The sequence below is a fragment of the Salmo salar genome, chromosome ssa13 (genome assembly GCF_905237065.1).
Source record: "Salmo salar chromosome ssa13, Ssal_v3.1, whole genome shotgun sequence".
Lineage (NCBI taxonomy): Eukaryota > Metazoa > Chordata > Actinopteri > Salmoniformes > Salmonidae > Salmo > Salmo salar.
This window is the reverse complement of record NC_059454.1, coordinates 60,346,430-60,365,184: the sequence shown is the minus strand read 5'-3', so window position 1 is coordinate 60,365,184 and position 18,755 is coordinate 60,346,430. Positions and strand designations below refer to the sequence as shown.

General features: G+C 40.7%; 1 protein-coding gene across 2 annotated transcripts; it reads left to right on the top strand.

The window, feature by feature from the left end:
- Positions 1-975: 975 nt before the first annotated feature.
- On the top strand, positions 976-18,586 carry LOC106567527 (serine/threonine-protein phosphatase 2A catalytic subunit alpha isoform). 2 transcript variants are annotated; one of them, XM_014136883.2, is made up of 7 exons: positions 976-1,385; positions 13,445-13,666; positions 13,989-14,162; positions 16,498-16,587; positions 16,810-16,971; positions 17,175-17,293; positions 17,841-18,586. In XM_014136883.2, exons 1-7 carry the CDS (start codon positions 1,284-1,286, stop codon positions 17,911-17,913), a joined length of 942 nt encoding a protein of 313 aa, XP_013992358.1. In that variant the 5' UTR covers positions 976-1,283; the 3' UTR covers positions 17,914-18,586. The 2 variants fall into 2 exon arrangements, with proteins under 2 accessions (XP_013992358.1, XP_013992359.1); XM_014136884.2 differs by having other exon boundaries at positions 1,087-1,385; positions 13,457-13,666.
- The last annotated feature ends 169 nt before the right edge of the window (positions 18,587-18,755 follow it).

Below are 18,755 nucleotides of genomic sequence, written 5' to 3'. Positions count from 1 at the left end.
TTTCTCTGTGCAGATTAAGTATGGTTTCTAAATGTAAATTAAAGCACTCGAGGAAGGAGCAGAGGAAGGGAAGAAGACTCCAGAATACCATCATTACCATCATCCAATTTCACAGACCAGGGAAATAATATTGTGACAACGATTTGCATAGGGACAGGCATGTATTATATTTCCCATTGTTGCTATTAACTCCCTAGGAGGCCTTACTCAATTGAGGTCAAAGTAACTCTTAATTGCAATGTTTTTTTTCTTCAGGTTTTGGAGGGAACAATACTACCATTGAGAGGTGATGTGAATTCTTAACCCAGTCCTGACATTGGATGGGTCATGACCCTAACCAACATTTGACTGAAAATAAATGATAACAATATATTTTTTGTACAAACTTTGGTGGAAAGAGATCATCTATAACTTCAACAGTTTGACAAATGTACTTTTTTTCCCATTCTACTTTTCAGGATTTTATCCTCCAGATATCTATCTCACTGTTAGGACATGAATAAGGAGTCCATATGGTATATAGCTAACCCTGGTAATTTCTGATTCATTTAGGATTTTGGACAAATCTTGACCAAATTTTGACCAAATCTCAGACACTTCTTTTAGGAATCACAGTTTTGAGAGAAATACTCTTTAAAGTCCAGAGGGCTATTGCAAGAAACAACATAAGATAACATGGCTATAATGTAGTTGTCAAAAACGGATTTGTTGTCATCTTTTATTTGAAAGGTAAAAAGGTCAGAAGTGGAACGTCACAACTAGACAACAAAATCTCAGTTTCCCCATTTGTAATTCGTATTTGAAGGGTAGGTCAAGTGAAAAATCCCAGTCGGAACTATAGTAACTTCCGATAGCTTCGATAGGACATGAACGCAGCATTGCACCAGAAAGTAGGTGGTACTTTCATGGTCATGTCTAGAAAGTATACCGTTTTTGTCAAATTAGCGTACAAAGTTTTTATTGTCTTAATTGTAGCTAACCCAATTCTCCTAACCTGCTGCGAAGTCAAATCTGACAAAAGCTGCATCCTTTCTAGTCAAGACCGACTAACCTGCCACGAAAAGTCCAATCTTGACAAAAGCTGTATCCCATCTAGTCGAACGTGACTTTGGTATTTGTGTCGGAGTGGATCACAACCTCGGGTGGGACAGGCGCAACTGACGTCTATACATTTCCTAGTCAGCAATAGGGACCGGGTTGAAAAGTTTGCGGAGGATTACGAGTATTTGGGTAAATAGCGCCAATTGTTGTGCCATTGAATTACCCGAAATAAACAACCAGAAATGGATGAGAAGTGTTTTACGAAAGAGATCGACCTATGGATCGAACAAATCACCGAATGCAAACAGCTGTCGGAGAGCCAAGTCAAAACTCTGTGCGAAAAGGTATGGTGTACGGAAACGAATAACTTTCCATCTCAAAATGTTTGTATACAGTAACATTCAGGGGGTGAAACATGTTGCGGAGCTTGTCTGTCAGCACCTACTACTTGCCAAGTAGAATACAAAATCCTGTCTAGTTTCAAGAGCAGGCATTTATATTTCCATAGCTTACTTTCTCATGTAGCCTACAGTATTAAAACTTCTCGTCAACCTTACATAAATAGTAACACACATGGCGTGCACATTGTAGAACAATTCGAATGCGGCTTTTCTACGCTTACACTCGCCCCAGACATTCTTAAAATGGCGCCGATTTTGTACGTCACATTGAACTTCTCATTCTGCTGAGCTGTAAACCCGGTTTAACATTTTACTGCAGCAATGTTTATTGTTCATTTTGGAGACATTCATTCATTCATTCATATAAACATGCTTGTCCGGAACATCTAAATGACAAACCATAACATGTCTGTATAGTACTGGCACAATTTGTTGGAAATCCAGTCAAACCATACCAGGCCCGGTCTGGCCGATGTGCTGTCAAAAAAAATTGCAGCCTTCCTATCACTGCAAAGTAGAACAGTCGCCTAGACTCCACGGCCCACAATGCACTTTAATTAATGCCTATCCATGTGGTAGTTGCAGTAGCTTTAGTCCTGATACCTGACAAAGATTTCGGATTTTGGATTTTGGCTATTCAAGCTCTGAATATCAGATGCCATCGGCAGCGCATTATCAAGTAAATTGAAATAAATTTGCCAAAATTATAATTACTCCAGTCTTTACAGAAATAAATTACGAAATTCAAAATACTTCATAAGAGAACATGACTTAGCCACAGAGGATCATTAGCTTCTTTAAAAAAATAGCTGTGTATAGTAAAGTCACAAGTGAGTAGGCCTATGCCTAGTTGGAAAGTCCGCAGTTTGGGCAGCACGCGTGACAATAGGCCTAACTGATTATTGAGTGGTGGCTGTCAGTGAAAAGCATCTAAAATATGTCTTGAGTATAATTTGAAATGTTGAGACAAGGAGGGAAGGGTGGGTGGTGAGGCTCTAGACTCGACGCTCTCCAGAAGCCGCTCAGCGGTCTCCCACCAATTCTTTAGCATTTATTGTTTCATTGTGTGAATTGTTTGCGTTTTGATAATTTTATTTTTTTATTAATTCCCCATTATATGTCACCAGTAGTACATTTACCGTGAATCCCCATCATTTGGTTACATACGTTTGTTAATTCTATATTCATTAGTATTTAGTTATGATTCTCGGAGTGGAAATGTTCTTTGCGGAGTTCACACTAGTGAAAAACAAGTTTTGGTTTATTTCATATCACCATTTACGAGTTTTGTTATAGAAAAATTATATATATTTATTTATTTATTATGTTTGGTGCGCTCCATGTGAGCAATGAGTATGTCTGGTTTCTTTCCCAGAGAGGATGTCCAACTTGTATCGTGTATATCCACTAGGGGGCTTGGGGAGCCAGAATACCTTACCAAGCAAGAGGGGTGAAGGCCCTCTTTTTGACTAGCTCGCGATGACATTTGAACTTCTGTATCTGGTGTCTGTTTACAAATGCTAGCTAGCTACATGTCAGGGTAGTCCGGTGTTCTGTGCTTTACAACGCTACTTTTTTATTATTTTTTGTGCCGCAGAATCAAACATGTCTCTCTATGAATTGCAATTGCGGAAGTTTGAACAGCAAGAGCTTGGACTGCTCTTACTACTCAGGAGGAGGGAAAAAACCCTGGAGAAAATTGTTAATCCACTGAAAAATACAAGGGGGATGATGGCCAATACAAGTTTCTTGTCCAACCTATGCGAAGCATTGACGAGGAAATGCATGTAATACTTTCGATGTCTGTTGCCAGATTTGACGACTTGTTTCAGTGGCTTGCCCCTCCACTTCACATTTGTTCACCACTGCACACCGACTGGGGACTTGCATCCAGGAGATGGAGACAGCTGGTACAAGGGGAATCCAGCTTCCTGGAACGAAGAAACATGTCGACATAAAGGGCAACCAGAGTTGCTATAGACAAGCAGCAACAACCTCAAGGACTACTTCACACCAGCTGGTCAAGTGTCTTTCCACGATGCTGCTGTCACGTGTAGCAGCACCCTACAGTGAATGTGGTTTGGAAAACATGTGCACACGAAGTATGTTCTTTTCCACTGGTGGATGACTGTTTATCATGTGAGCCACACACTTGGTTTTGCTATTTTTCTTATTCTCACTTTACAAATCACAGACTACCATAATGACAGTCACTTCATCCCTGTTGTTTTAGTTTGTCATATTCTTTGGTGGCTAGACCCTCAAGAGATTTACCTAACCTTGTGTTGTGTAGCGGACTTTCCTGCTTTGGTACATGAGTGAAAATGAGTGTCCAGCTGTAGACAATAAGGACAGACCTCCAAGATATTAACTTCATCTACATAGCTCAGGTACAAAGCAGTACACATTTACTGAGTAACTGATTCAGAACAGTAATATTTTATGCCAGAAGTATAAATAACCAGACAATTACATTTTGCAGACCTTTTTAGATATTTATTTAGGGAAATAGTTTAATGTAAAACACAGGTGAAAAGTGTGATGAGAGGAAACAATAGAAAGTAAACACCAGTAACATGTGAATTACTAAATATAATAAAAAATGCACCAAATAATAAAATAACAAAAACCCCATCCTAAAGTGTGAAGAAGAAAAGCAAGCATCAATTTTTGGGGGCTCACTCAAGAGCGGACTGAGCACTGATCGATGGTCCAGTGAGAGTACATTGTCTTGTCCCTGACAAACGACCTTGATCAGCAGGAATAGACACCATCCATGGTACCATGCCGTCATAGACGGCCTTTGCTGAACACTGCTGCTGTTTCCTTAAGTCATGCACCTGCTGCATAATGTCAGTGTCAAAAGGATCCTCCACGTTCTTCCTCTTCCGGCCATTGAAGCTGGGTTTGGGAGATGGTGGTTGATGGAGTGCGTTGAGTGTTGGTAAGATGGGGAGAGGGGCCGGAGAGGGGATGAACCAGGCTGGGGAGATGATGAATTAAGGGGCGACGAACCACCTGTAGACTTGTTCAAATTACATGATATCTCCCTCCAGCTGCTGTCTTTTGCAAGCTTGTCTGAATACAACCGTATCGAAGGCTTGTAAAGGTTCCCCTGTCTCACCTGTTTGCACAGACGCTCCTCAAAAAGACATAATTGCGCTTAGAAAAGCTCAAAATAAAGTTAAAAAGGAAGCTTGCAAGTAGTAGTAGCGAAGTAGCAGAACGTCCATCCATCTCTTCAGTGTTTATACCACAAGGGATACCGGAAAATACGTGACGTAGACACGGGTGGGACTTCCATTGCAAAACTCACTCAATACTGCCCCCTCAGTCTTTGCAAGGAATGATATGTCAGGTATCAATTTCCAGGTAGAAAAAAAACTTGAATGACTGAGCGTCTTACAAGGAGCCGCCCCTTTTGTGATGATAAAGAACATTGCAACGCTGCACTATGTTCCGTCGGCCCTGTTTTGCGTATTTTGTGTAGACCCCTTTTAGCATGCATAAAGTAGACTACCTGCCATGCTGCGTGCAAATGTAGGAAAGTGCCCATTTGGGCATGTCTGATTTCTGAACACCACTAATAATAAGCTGAGCCTCTGTCATTTTTGTAACCATGTGACAATGATTTTTAGAAATGAAAATGTTATTGAAATGAAACTGTTCTGCGAATATGAAAATAATAACTGGATCACAGATCGTTTAGAAATGGTAGGATATATTCTTAGCTTCCCCAAAAGTGAAGGTCACGCTCAATCCTATGTCAGCTACCCAAGTTTCAGGCATTGCATTATCTTGGAAAAGGCATTTCGTAGCCTTTTTTTCTTCTTTGCCATGATCAGAAATTGACAAATAGGTCTACAAACTTGAAATCACTAATTCTAATATAAATTTTGCCCACTGAGTGAAACTCCGGGACAGCGGTCGGGAGTAGCCTAATTTCATTCCATAGATTGGCTATTGTCCATTTACTTTGACCTGTCATGTTTTTATGATATGGTGTGTTTGTTAACATGTTAATTCATATTCACGTCAAATAAAGTTTTTATTGTTAAGGCGTCATTTAGGCTATTTGATCGGAAACAGGAATTATGTAAAAAGTGTGTGTCATGACATTGTCATAAATTTGGTTGCCCTGTAGGCTACAGAAAAGTCGACAGAGGCTATATGCTATTTCTACAATGCATGCATGCATACAGTTGAAGTCGTAAGTTTACATACACTTAGGTTGGGGTCATTAAAACTCGTTTTTCAACCACTCCACAAATATCTTGTTAACAAACTATAGTTTTGGCAAGTTGGATAGGACATCTACATTGTGCGTGACAGATTATTTCACTTTTATAATTCACTGTATCACAATTCCAGTGGGTCAGAAGTTTACATACACTAAGTTGACTGTGCCTTTAAACAGCTTGGAAAATTCCAGAAAATGACATGGCTTTAGAAGCTTCTGATAAACTAATTGACATCATTTGAGTCAATTGGAAGTGTACCTGTGGATGTACTTCAAGGTCTACCTTCAAACTCAGTGCCTCTTTGCTTGACATCATGGGAAAATCAAAAGAAATCAGCCAAGATCTCAGACTAGACCTCCACAAGTCTGGTTCATCCTTGGGAGCAATTTTCAAACGCCTGAAGGTACCACGTTCATCTGTACAAACAATAATACGCAAGCATAAACACCATGGGACCACGCAGCCGTCATACCGCTCAGGAAGGAGACGCGTTCTGTCTCCTAGAGATGAACATACTTTGGTGCGAAAAGTGCAAATCAATCCCAGAACAACAGCAAAGGACCTTGTGAAGTTGCTGGAGGAAAAAGGTACAAAAGTATCTATACCCATAGTAAAATGAGTCCTATATCGACATAACCTGAAAGGCCGCTCAGCAATGAAGAAGAAGCCAACTTATTGTGGAAGGCTACCCAAAACGTTTGACCCAAGTTAAACAATTTAAAGGCAATACTACCAAATACTAATTGAGTGTATGTACACTTCTGACCCACTGGGAATGTGATGAAATAAATAAAACTGACATAAGACAGGACATTTTTATGAGGATTAAATGTCAGGAATTGCGGAAAACTGAGCTTAAATGTATTTGGCAAAGGTGTTTTGTAAACTTTTGACTTCACATACTATACATACATACATACATACATACATACAGTGCATTCGGAAAGTATTCAGACCCCTTGACTTTTTCCACATTTTGTTACGTTACAGCCTTATTCTAAAATGAATTAAATAGTTTTTTGTCAATCTACACACAATACCCCATAATGACAAAGCAACATGTTTTTTTTTTTTTTTTAAATGTTAGCAAATGTATTTTTTTTAAATTATACGGAAATATCACATTTAGATCAGTATTCAGACCCTTTACTCGGTACTTTGTTGAAGCATCTTTGGCAGCCATTACAGCCTTGAGTCTTCTTGGGTATGACGCTACAAGCTGGGCACACCTGTATTTGGAGTTTTTCCCCACTCTTCTCTGCAGATCCTCTCAAGCTCTGTCAAGGGAGCGTCGCTGCACAGCTATCTTCAGGTCTCGCCAGAGTTGTTATATCATGTTCAAGTCCAGGCTCTGGCTGGGCCACTCTAGGACATTCAGAGACTTGTCCTGAAGCCACTCCTGCGTTGTCTTGGCTGTGTGCTAAGGGCTGTTGTCCTAGTTCCCTACATCCTGACTAGTCTCCCAGTCCCTGCCACTGAAAAACATCCCCACAGCAGGATGCTGCCACCACCATGTTTCACTGTAGGGATGGTGCTGGGTTTCCTCCAGATGTGACGCTTGGCATTCAGGCCAAAGTGATCAATCTTGGTTTCATCAGACCAGGGAATCTTCGTTTCTGATGTTCTGCCAAAAGGCACCTAAAGGAATCTCAAACTCCAAGTAGTCTGTCATGTGCCTTTTACTGAGGAGTGGCTTCCGTCAGGCCACTCTACCATGAAGGCCTGATTGGTGGAGTGCTGCAGAGATGGTTGTCCTTCTGGAAGGTTCTCCCATCTCCACAGAGGAACTCTGGAACTTTGACAGAGTGACCATCGGGTTCTTGGTCACATCCCTGACCAAGGCCCTTCTCCCCCGATTGTTCAGTTTGGCCGGGTGGCCAGTTTTAGGAAAAGTCTTTGTAGTTCCAAACTTCATCCATTTAAGAATGGAGTCCTCTATGTTCTTGGGGACCTTCAATGCTGCAAATTATTGTTTGGTGTCCTTCCCCAGATCTGTGCCTCAACACAATCCTGTCTCGAGGCTCCACGCACAACTTCTTACGTGTTTCTGTTTTTTTATTTTTATTACATCTGCAAAAATGTCTGAAACAGTTTTTGCTTTGTCATTATGGGGTATTGTGTCGATTGATGGATTTATTTAATTGAATCAATTTTAGAATAAGGCTGTAACATAACAAAATGTGGAAAAGGGGAAGGGGTCTGAATACTTTCTGACTACACTCTAGGTTACATAATTTGATGGAGTATTAGTGGAGCGCAACAGCACAGTCTCTCCAACAGCACCATGGAGAGGTGTGCTGAGCATGGACAAGATACACATTTTGCGCCCCTGCCTTTAGCAAAATGGGCACTGCATATCATGGGGCGGCATCAGCGTTCATCTTCGTAGCAGATATGCCACTGGGCGAGAAGTTTTCTTTATTTTTGGGGCAGAATTATGCGAGGGTTTTATGTGTTGTTGGAGGTTTTTCTTGGCCAGTTTAGTTGGGAAAATGCTGCCCTCTTCAATCTTCCGCTTTAGGCAGCCACCTAATCCTGCCTAATGGGAGGGTCGGCCCTGAACCGTACTCTCTAAGATCCTTTGTAAAACACACGCCTCACATCCTAAACTGGAGAACGGTCATGGGACGGGGCCAGAAAAGGGTCTGTTAGAAGTTTCCCTTTATCACATCATCAGTACACCACCAACGGTCTGAGCAGGGATTTAACCTCAATCTTCCTTGATGCCCTTTTCACTAGGTTGCTTGAATACTGTCTGTTCTACAACAGTGTATCTACTCATGTTCTTGTTTTGTCTTGTTTACAAACAGGTGATTTATTGTCCTGAGATGCCTTAGAGGCCGGGATTACGGCACGGATGGATATGGTACTTGGCTAGAATTGCCCATCATTGCAAAATATGTAATACTAAGCTACAAGGTGTCGGCGATCACGTTCTATTAGCCTGTGGAGTTCAATCTAAGTCAAAATCAGGTGGTTAGAAGGAATTCACTCTAATTTGTTTAAAGTAAAGGGGTTTTGTCACTTCATCAAGTCAAACTCTGAGTTGTCAAATGCTTGGTAGGCCTAAGCATAATGCTAGTGGTGTGTGTGTGGTTTGAGAGCACACATATTTTCTCAGAGATGTCTGATGCATCCATCCCCTGTGAATTTTGGTAATGTGTTCAGCAGCATGCGCAACGAGTGTAAAAATAGCCTTAGATGTGAATGATTCTGAGTTGCATCACCACCACATTGTTGCTGGGTTCTGTGACTCAATATAACACCGGTGGAATAGCCTCTGTCTTGGGATACAAATGAAAGAATGGGGGAGAGGGAGAAAAGCAAGCCGTTACATCACAGCAACACACTCATAACACATTGAAAAGCCGTTGTTTTCTTGTATTTAAAACGTATTCTTACACCAGGAGACTTCAGTGTTACGATCCCAGAGAAGCAGGAGCTCTGAAACAACAAAACGTCACATGCAAACCAGACTCAGACTTTCAGCTAGACGTTTGCTTGTGTATTACTCAGAGCGGTCAACAAGAGAATCAAACTCGTATCACTGGATTCTGATTTACTGATTGCCCCCGTGTGATGGTTATAGTGTTTTGTTCTGAGAACATTGTTGTGAGTGATGACATAGTACCCTATCGACACCTTGGAAGGTTGAAGGTAGAGTCAGTTGGTTAAATGTGATCTACTGGTGCAAAGATGGTGACATTCACCATGTTGTTAAGTAGTTTGATTTCAGAGAGTCAACATTCTAGGCCAACGGTTTCTAGCTGACGCTGGACAAGCATTTCTGTAGTAGGTGCGGTTATGAGGGGTGAGCAATTTATGTAACCTGCTAAGTCATCCATTCAATAAACACTGAGTATATAAAACATTAAAAACATCTGCTCTTTCCATGACGTAGACTGACCAGAAATATTCCCCACATATTTTTTTTCAGCACTGAGCAAATTTCAGGTCTGCTGAGCGTGAACTTGAACGTTGTGAAACTTCCAGCCCGCATTTACTGTGAACACTGAGGCTGTACCTGCTTTAAGTTAGTTTTAACAGTGGCCAAGTAGACTATGACTGGTAGACCTACATTATGATCAAAACAGTGGCCTACCATCAAAACATGGAAATAGTATTTTAACATGGAAATAGCTGTTCTGTCATTCATCCTACAGTAGCAGCCAATGTGTGGTGTTCAATGTAGGCCTACATTCCATGAAACTTAAACATGCTTGACATAACCTGTTTATCCGACTGAAAATGGTGTTTGATGCAAGAAACCACTTTACAAAATAAAATGCATTATTATTATTATTCCCATACCATTTATTACAGAGAATCAGACAAATTATGCTACCCTCTGCCTATTGGCTATTTAGCCTGTCTCAAAATTCAACACTGCCCCTTTAGGACAAAAAAAAGCTATTTTCCTGACTGGCTTTTGCTCCATAAGTAGCAAAGGGTATGAACAAAATGTGCACATGTGGCTACATGCAACTCTCGCTTTGATCTCGAAACAAATCTACTCACAACCGCTCATGCTGTAAACAGTCCAGTTCAAAGGGACATATCCATATATGGCATTGGTCTATTTGTATATAGGCCTACTGCAACTCTGATTGGTTATGCTGCACCAGTCTGTGTAGAGTACGGGTTGAGTCATGCGTGTCAATGCAATAGAATCCTACTCGGATGCGTTCTGCCTACAACAAAATCTATTTTCTAGTTTGTTTTGTTTCGGTATGTTTCATTGAAAGTGGCTAATTATTGCCTTGATTCAATTGCAACATTAAAGGAACATTTTGATAGTGTTAACAAGGAAAACTCTAGAACAGTGGTCAACCTTTTCAAGTCAAGATCACTTTCTGAGTCGATGCAAGCTGACATCTACCGCTCAGATTTTTTACAATTTTTTTTTTTAACATGACTCGAATGTAAGCCTATGCAACATTAACACATTTTAAATGTGTTAATGCAAACAACTGTCGGTATCACGGTAATTGACTGTTAATTAACAAACACATTTAGCATCTGCTGGCTTCCACACACAGCCTACAAGCCATTTCAAAAAAGTATCTTATAAATCCATGTAATATAGCCGACACCTTCACAATAAATCCATTATTTATTTTAGACAGGTCTAAAGCATGATATTAAGAAAATGTAGTCCATTTCAGGAAAGAATAGCATACTGAGTTGTCCTGATGTGGCTATGCCAAACGGCTGTGGGCTACACTAGTTTATTTAGCAGACAAGATTTGCTTATAATTTCGTGGCATTGTTTTATATTGTTTTATAGTATGACGAGTACAATTGAACAAAGCTGAATAAAATATAAATATTTTATCAACGATTTAAGGGAGTGCGCACGTGGCTATTCTGTGAGTGGTTAACAAAGGTATTCCTATACGCTTCATTTAGTTATTAATGTAACTTTAGTTGTTCTACAAACAATGGGCCATATGTTTTGATTTTTAATACATTGTAAGGCTGAATGATGAGACTGATTTGAAAAAAAGTAGCTTGAAGGGCATGAGCTCCGCTTTGTTTTTTGGGCAGACTGTACACACTCAAATAGTCTCATTCACAATTTGATAAGCACGTGATAATGCCTCAAATTTCATGGTGGCATCCCCTTTGTGGCTGTAAATCACCCCCAAAAAATCAGTGCCTCTCGTGCCCTTCTCCCCGAGTGTGCTGCGCAATCTGAAGCATCACACTCACACGGTTTGCCGTCAGAAACTGCGAGCATCCTTATCCAATTCCGAGGTGCATATTGAAGATATTGGATGAACTGTCCACATTTTACTTTTCGTCAGCCATCAAGATGAATAGGCCTAATGAACAGCAAAAGCACTAGCCTATGTCAATCTACTATCCCCCATAGTATAAAAGTTGACCTATTCTGTGCGAGAAATAGATATTCCAAACAGTCTGGGACAGTTGTGGGATGCGATAGATCCCAAATCAATACAACCACTAGCATCAAAAAACTTTTTTACGCAATGTGGCTGACGCAACAGATCAGAACATTTAGCTTGAAATGTTGCTAAACTATTAGACTATTTCTTCACATTATAAGCGCAGATGGTGGTAGTAGGCTATAAGCATGAATGTTCCATTAGCGGAAAACATTATCAAAAGTGACCACAAAATTCAATTATGCGTGTAATGCTTTTATTATAAAGGTGCATTTTTATGGTGAAAATGATTTTCCCCAAACTTGAAACTCACGCGCTGCTTATGTATGCCAGTTAGACTCTACACCCCTTGTAAAGTGGATTAATGTGCTTCATTTTAAGAAGTTATTTAGCCACTTTAGTTGTGATACAAACATTATTAAAACATCTAGACCTATGGGTTAGGCTACATGAGCTGTGCGACTGATTCGAACAAGTCGCCCAAAAAAAGTAATTGTTTCTTATGCTGGGCGTCATTCACAAGTGATAATATCTAACTCAAGTGATAGGCTAATATTGTCACCCATCAGACTATTCTTGATTTAATCTTGTCTTCAATTATACTAAATCATGTTTTTTAAATTTAGAATGGACCATTATCATGCACCTGTATCGAAACAGGGGCAGCAGGAAGAAATACATGTAATCTATGCACTTAAATAGCGAACGGAGGCCGCTTTTCCCGTGGTCCATTTTCATGCCAGCCAGGTAGGCTATACTCCTGTTGTAAAGATAAGCAATGTGCCTAATATTAGGAAAGTTGAGAATTAAATATAGTAGGCCTAGCCTATAGAAAGCTGATGGGATCCTCTTTTTAGTAGAGGCCATCACTCTGTTTTCTCACGCAATTGCATAGCCTTTTGAAATGTTGCGCAACATGAGCTCATGGGATCTCATGAAGTGTTTGATTAGATTTTTGATTACATTTGCATTGACGTCAGAGTGATTTAGAGAGACGAGTGCTGAGTACCAGGAAGTTAGCATGTTAGGTAGGCTACTAATGACCACCAGCAGCAGCATCAGAGCTTGGAGAAGCCTAATTACCATGACTAAACAGTCATGTGGAATTTGACTGCCTTCACCGCCGGTTTGGCGGTAATACGGTCACCACAACAGCCCTATATAGGCCCAATAAATTACCGCCTGGAAGTTATTTCTCTCTCATCTTGACCCACAGGCACAAACCCAGTGACACACTCCTGCTCTACTCTCAACATGGGATTTATGCTCTAAAAGCTCCTTACAATCACTTAAACCCCTAGTGTAGTACTGCCAACATTTATCATCCCAGCCACACACCTCATGAGCATCTCTCCTGGTTTTAGGCCCTTCCTTTTTGTAAAGGTTGAGAGGTGTTTCGCATCATTGTGTCAACAAGTGCCTATGGAACGGTCTGGAGACGTGTGTGTGCGTGTGTGTGTGCGTGCGTGTGTGTGTGCGTGCGTGTGTGTGTGTGTGTGTGTGTGTGTGGACAATTTTGTTTAGCCTAGAAGCTGTATCAAAAACTAACACTGATGTTTTTTGAGAGAGAGGGAGAGATTGACAACATATAGCCTAAGATGCAATCACTCATTCATTAGAGAACAGTAGTGGACTGTTTTCCTCTATAACACCACCGGCGTTGCGCCCAGCAGGCAGCACTGTCCTTAGAGCTGCCCTACACATGGTTTCTAGGAACTGCTTTGGCATTCAACTAGCTTGCCAAATGTCATTTGTCTATTTATGTCTTGGGAAGATGACAGTTGGGAAGAGAGGGGACTGAAACGTAATGCAATGTAGCCCAAAACACAAAACTTCATAACATACAACACAGCCTTTTGTCCAGGCGAAGGAGATCCTGACCAAGGAGTCCAATGTGCAGGAGGTCCGATGTCCAGTCACAGTGTGTGGAGATGTCCACGGCCAGTTCCACGACCTAATGGAGCTCTTCAGAATCGGAGGGAAGTCTCCAGACACAAACTACCTGTTCATGGGAGACTACGTGGACCGAGGCTACTACTCTGTAGAAACCGTCACGCTACTTGTAGCACTTAAGGCAAGTTGTTTTAGTTGTACACTGGGAACACAGATGAAGCCTAGTCCTGGAATTAAAAAGCAAACTCAATGAAGAATCTCCATCAAATGTTTTTCACTTCAGGACTAGGCTTAATCTGTGTCAGGGAAACCGCCCCTGAATGTTTTGAATGACCGTTCACTTTTTAACTTGACTAATGAGAGCGCTGAATGGTTAGTTATACACGGGGGGCCTTGTGATGCAAAAGCAATGTAATGCTGAGACACATTCATTTACAGAATGCCCTAGTCTCCATTGAACAGTGCTGTTTTGTAATTCCCTGTATTTTTAATATTGATCACAGGTTCGGTACCGTGAACGCATCACAATCCTTCGGGGGAACCACGAAAGCAGACAGATCACACAAGTGTACGGCTTCTATGACGAGTGTCTAAGGAAGTACGGCAATGCAAACGTATGGAAATACTTCACAGACCTCTTCGATTACCTTCCCCTCACTGCCTTGGTAGATACTCAGGTAAGAGGTTTTGCATTTTTGTAGTTGAGTCTTCTATGGTGCAATTCCACAGTAATGGAATTACACTGAGACTAAAATGGTTATTTGTAAAATATATGCCAAACAAAAACCATTGGTTTCAAAGTTTAACAAACCATACAACTATATGCATAAGGAGTCGTTTGAACAATTTACACAAATTTCACAAGAACACATTTACAGGAACTGTGCAGATACAAAGTTTAGTAACAGAATTACGGTATAATCTCTTTTTTTATTTTTTATTTAATAAAACAATGATGGGACCACATTTTCGAAGAAGTCTATTAAATATCTACTCCGAATTAAGATTCAAAGGTGTCTGCAGAAAGAATATCAGCTATGGCATGACACCATGAGTTTGAAACTACAGTTTCAACTACAGTAAGTGAAGTGGATTTACATCATGGGTCCCTGTTCTGTACTACACAGAAATGCATAGTATAATTGTGGATAGGAATGTCATTCGCTTCATGATGTATACTAAATAGGTACACAAAGATAGAAATATGCAATATCATCCTTTGCATATATGGGCAGGGCTCTATAGTGTGACAAAACATTTTGCTGTGCGACCAGGAGTTTTATTTAGGGAGCACTGTGAAAACAGCTCTCCCAGAATTGTTGTAATGGTAACGTTTCGCTGTCCGGTTGTTTCCGAGGGCTGCAGATGAAGTCAGCGTCATGGTTGCACCGTAACTACAGCGAACAGTTTGCTTCTTGCCCAACCACGTCAAAAATTCCTGACCCATATTACCAGCGCAACATTTTTTTTTATCTTCCTAAAACGGATCTCCGGGACCGTAGTTTACATTCATAAACCATGTCGTGCTCTGTTCTAAAACTACTGGCGTGTCGACGTCGATAACCATTCGTTTACACTTTGTCCAGTCACGTTACCTCGTTGGCTAGCTAGCTACCAACCCGGTAACCGTACCAGTATATCCAAACATTTTGAAGGCAGAGAAAGAAAGGGATAGCTTCTTCAGGAGATCAATGAACATAGCAATGACCTATCTCTTGCTGGTTGTCATCACATACTTGACGTTTTTAAAGACAAAGTACCATTTTCAATGTAATCCATCCTCAATAGGAAAATAGTGCTACCAATGAAAAATATAAATGTAGATCCCTGTATATGGGTATTATTCTACACACTGGCTATTATTCTAATGAGCTCCGCCCCCAAACAAGACCACATTTGGTTGGTCCAGACCAAATCTGAACCAATCATAGACGTCTGTATTTTACAAGTTTGGGCAGCACAGTAGAGTAAAGCACATCACAGTAGAGTTCATCACAGTGGAGTACTAGTACAGTACATTATACTGTGTTCTACTGTACTGAACTATACTCTGCTCTTTTGTTCTATTTTTTTATTTTTTTTTATTGCGCTTCACTGTGCTGTCCAAACTTGTGAAACATAGGCGTCTATGATTGGTGACCGGACCAAATCTGAACCAATCGTGGACGCCTTTGTTTGGGCCAAATCAAGGCCATATCTGGCCAAAAAAAGGACCTCTGTGGACATTGAAATCACATCCATGGACGTAGGTTAGAGATGGGCATTTGACATTTTTGTACTGTGAGTACTTGTGTGATTTTCTTTTGAGTACTCAAATAAAAAAATATATGTAATTTAGAACACAAGGGAAGAAATATGTGCACATTTAGAACTACGGCAACATAATGCAACAATGCCTAATTTATCTTAGCCATTACAGATAATTGCTAAATTGCGCCAAATACATTGAGTTTACAAAACATTAAGGACACCTTCCTAATATTGAGTTGCAACCCCACTTTTTCCCTCAGAACAGCCTCAATTCGTTGGGGCGTGGGTTTTACAAGATGTTGAACGCGTTCCACAGGGATGCTGGCCCGTGTTGACTCCAATGCTTCCCACAGTTGTGTCAAGTTGGCTGGATGTCCTTTGGGTGGAGGACCATTCTTGATACACACGAGAAACTATTGAGCATGAATTTCAGCAGCGTAGCAGTTCTTGACACAAACTGGTGCACCTGGCATCTGCAGAAATCAAAGCCGTTACATTTTTCAGCCATTTTCCATCTAAAAAATGTATCTGCTTGCATTTCCCAAAGATGTAGACCCATAGCTTTCATTTGACACCCAGTTTGATATGCTCCTATGAACATGTTGGTGCTCATGGTTCCTTTTACATGGAAACGATCTGTGCTTTACCTGCTGCTGTAAATACATGTTCACTCATGTCTTATGTCTCTGTCAAACTGTTACTCCGAGTCAAAACCAATATTGAAATTCTCAAGTAACATTTCTGTTTTCTTTCCCTTCTAAGATATTCTGTCTTCACGGGGGCCTGTCACCGTCCATAGATACGTTGGACCACATCCGAGCGCTGGACCGATTGCAGGAAGTTCCACACGAGGTACATGGCTCAACAACCCTGCTTCTGAGCATGCTCTGCTGTCTCATTGTTGCTTGGCAGATAGCTTGTAGGCACAGGTCTAGGATCAGTTTATTTGCCCCTAACCTCAACCATTAGGTGGAAAAACGCAAAAGCTTATTGAGGCAACTTTCCATCCTACTCATCATTTTGGATCTTTATCCGTATCTTTATTACTTCTTACATGCATCTCCTCCTCTCCAGGGCCCCATGTGTGACCTGCTGTGGTCAGACCCAGATGACCGTGGGGGCTGGGGCATCTCCCCCAGGGGGGCTGGCTACACCTTTGGCCAGGACATATCTGAGACATTCAACCATGCCAACCGCCTTACTCTGGTGTCCAGAGCTCATCAGCTGGTTATGGAGGTAAGCTGTCTGTCGCTGATTCTCCATGCTTGAAATCTCAAAAGGTGACCATGATGTGAAGTGTATGAGTGTGAAACCATTTTGGAATGCATTTCATGTTAGCTCCCTCATTCAGGTTGAATATGTCAAATGTTGTGTCTGTATACATGTCTCAGGTGTCTGCATTCACTACTAATTTGCTGCTTTCCTGTTTTCTTCTACAGGGTTATAACTGGTGCCACGAGCGAAACGTGGTAACAATATTCAGTGCACCAAATTACTGTTACCGTTGTGGTAACCAGGCAGCTATCATGGAACTAGACGACACCCTGAAATACTCCTTGTAAGCATATTGATTACCATTCCATACATGACCAACCCTTAGAAGTGTTTCCTCCTTCATTTGATGAACTACCATCAAGGGACTCTTATTTCTGGAGAATGATGAATTAAATACAATTTTATTTGTCACATGCTTCGTAAACAACAGGTGTAGACTTACAGTGAAATGCTTACTGGGGTGGCAGGTAGCCTAGTGGTTAGAGCGTTGGACTAGTAAACGAAAGGTTGCAAGATCGAATCCCCGAGCTGACAAGGTGAAAATCTGTCGTTCTGCCCCTGAACAAGGTAGTAAACCCACTGTTCCTAGGCCGTCATTGTAAATAAGAATTTGTTCTTAACTGACTTGCCTAGTTAAATAAAGGTAAAATATATATATATTTTTTAATAAAACAGGCCCTTCCCAACAATGCAGAGAAATAAGTAAAATGCGTAGTAATAAATACACAATGAGTAGTGAGTGAGAACTGTATATGTAATGATGTTCCATCAACTCTCAACAGGATGTTTGATGAAAAACAAGAAGTGTGATATGTGTTTCTCTTTTCCAGCCTGCAGTTTGACCCGGCGCCTCGTAGAGGGGAACCTCATGTCACCCGTCGCACCCCAGACTACTTCCTGTAAAACCTCACCCCTTGTACTGTCCAGTATTGCCATGATTTATGAAAGTACCTTTAGCATCCAACACCATGGGAGGGGGGGAACATGGCAAAACATCAATCTACATAATTGTATTCACACAAAATGCTATTTAAGCAATCAGAAAATGTCTGTGTACATGGACCAAAAGTTGTGTGCCATATATTCATTACAAAATGCTGAAGAGTATAATGCCCAAGATCGCAACCCCAATTCCTTACTCCACTAGCTCTACTCGGTCTTAAATCTCAAGGTGAGCGCGGGAACCAAGTTGTGTAAATTGAAACGTTTTCAATCCACTGTAGCATGGCTTATTTATGTGAGTCCCCACATTTTCTGATGTAAAAAAAAAAATCACTGTTTGCACTTTTTTTTTTTTTTTTTTAATTCTAAGAACATTTTAACATAAGTCAGAAGTTGGCTGTTTCATTCTACAGAATGTTTTATTTTAGATTCTGTCAGCAGCTTTTTGATGGGTTAATCTCACCGGTATACATTTGAGGACAAACTTGCTTAAACAGACGCCCATTCAATTGTGTATGGCAGACCGATTTGAAAAATACCATTGTGTAAATGGTCACACACTCACTACTCATGATTATTTAGTTTCTGTATAGAAGGATCCAGTTCAATAATAAAGATGAAAGTTGCTCCTTGACTTGTGATGTGTTGGTTTATTCATTTGACTTTACGTCATCTGACACTACTGATGGACTTTTAACCAAGGCTTAGGATTATGTACAGTGCCTTGGGAAAGTATTCAGACCCCTTAACTTTTTCCACATTTTGTTACAGCCTTATTCTAAAATTAGTTAAATAAACAAATT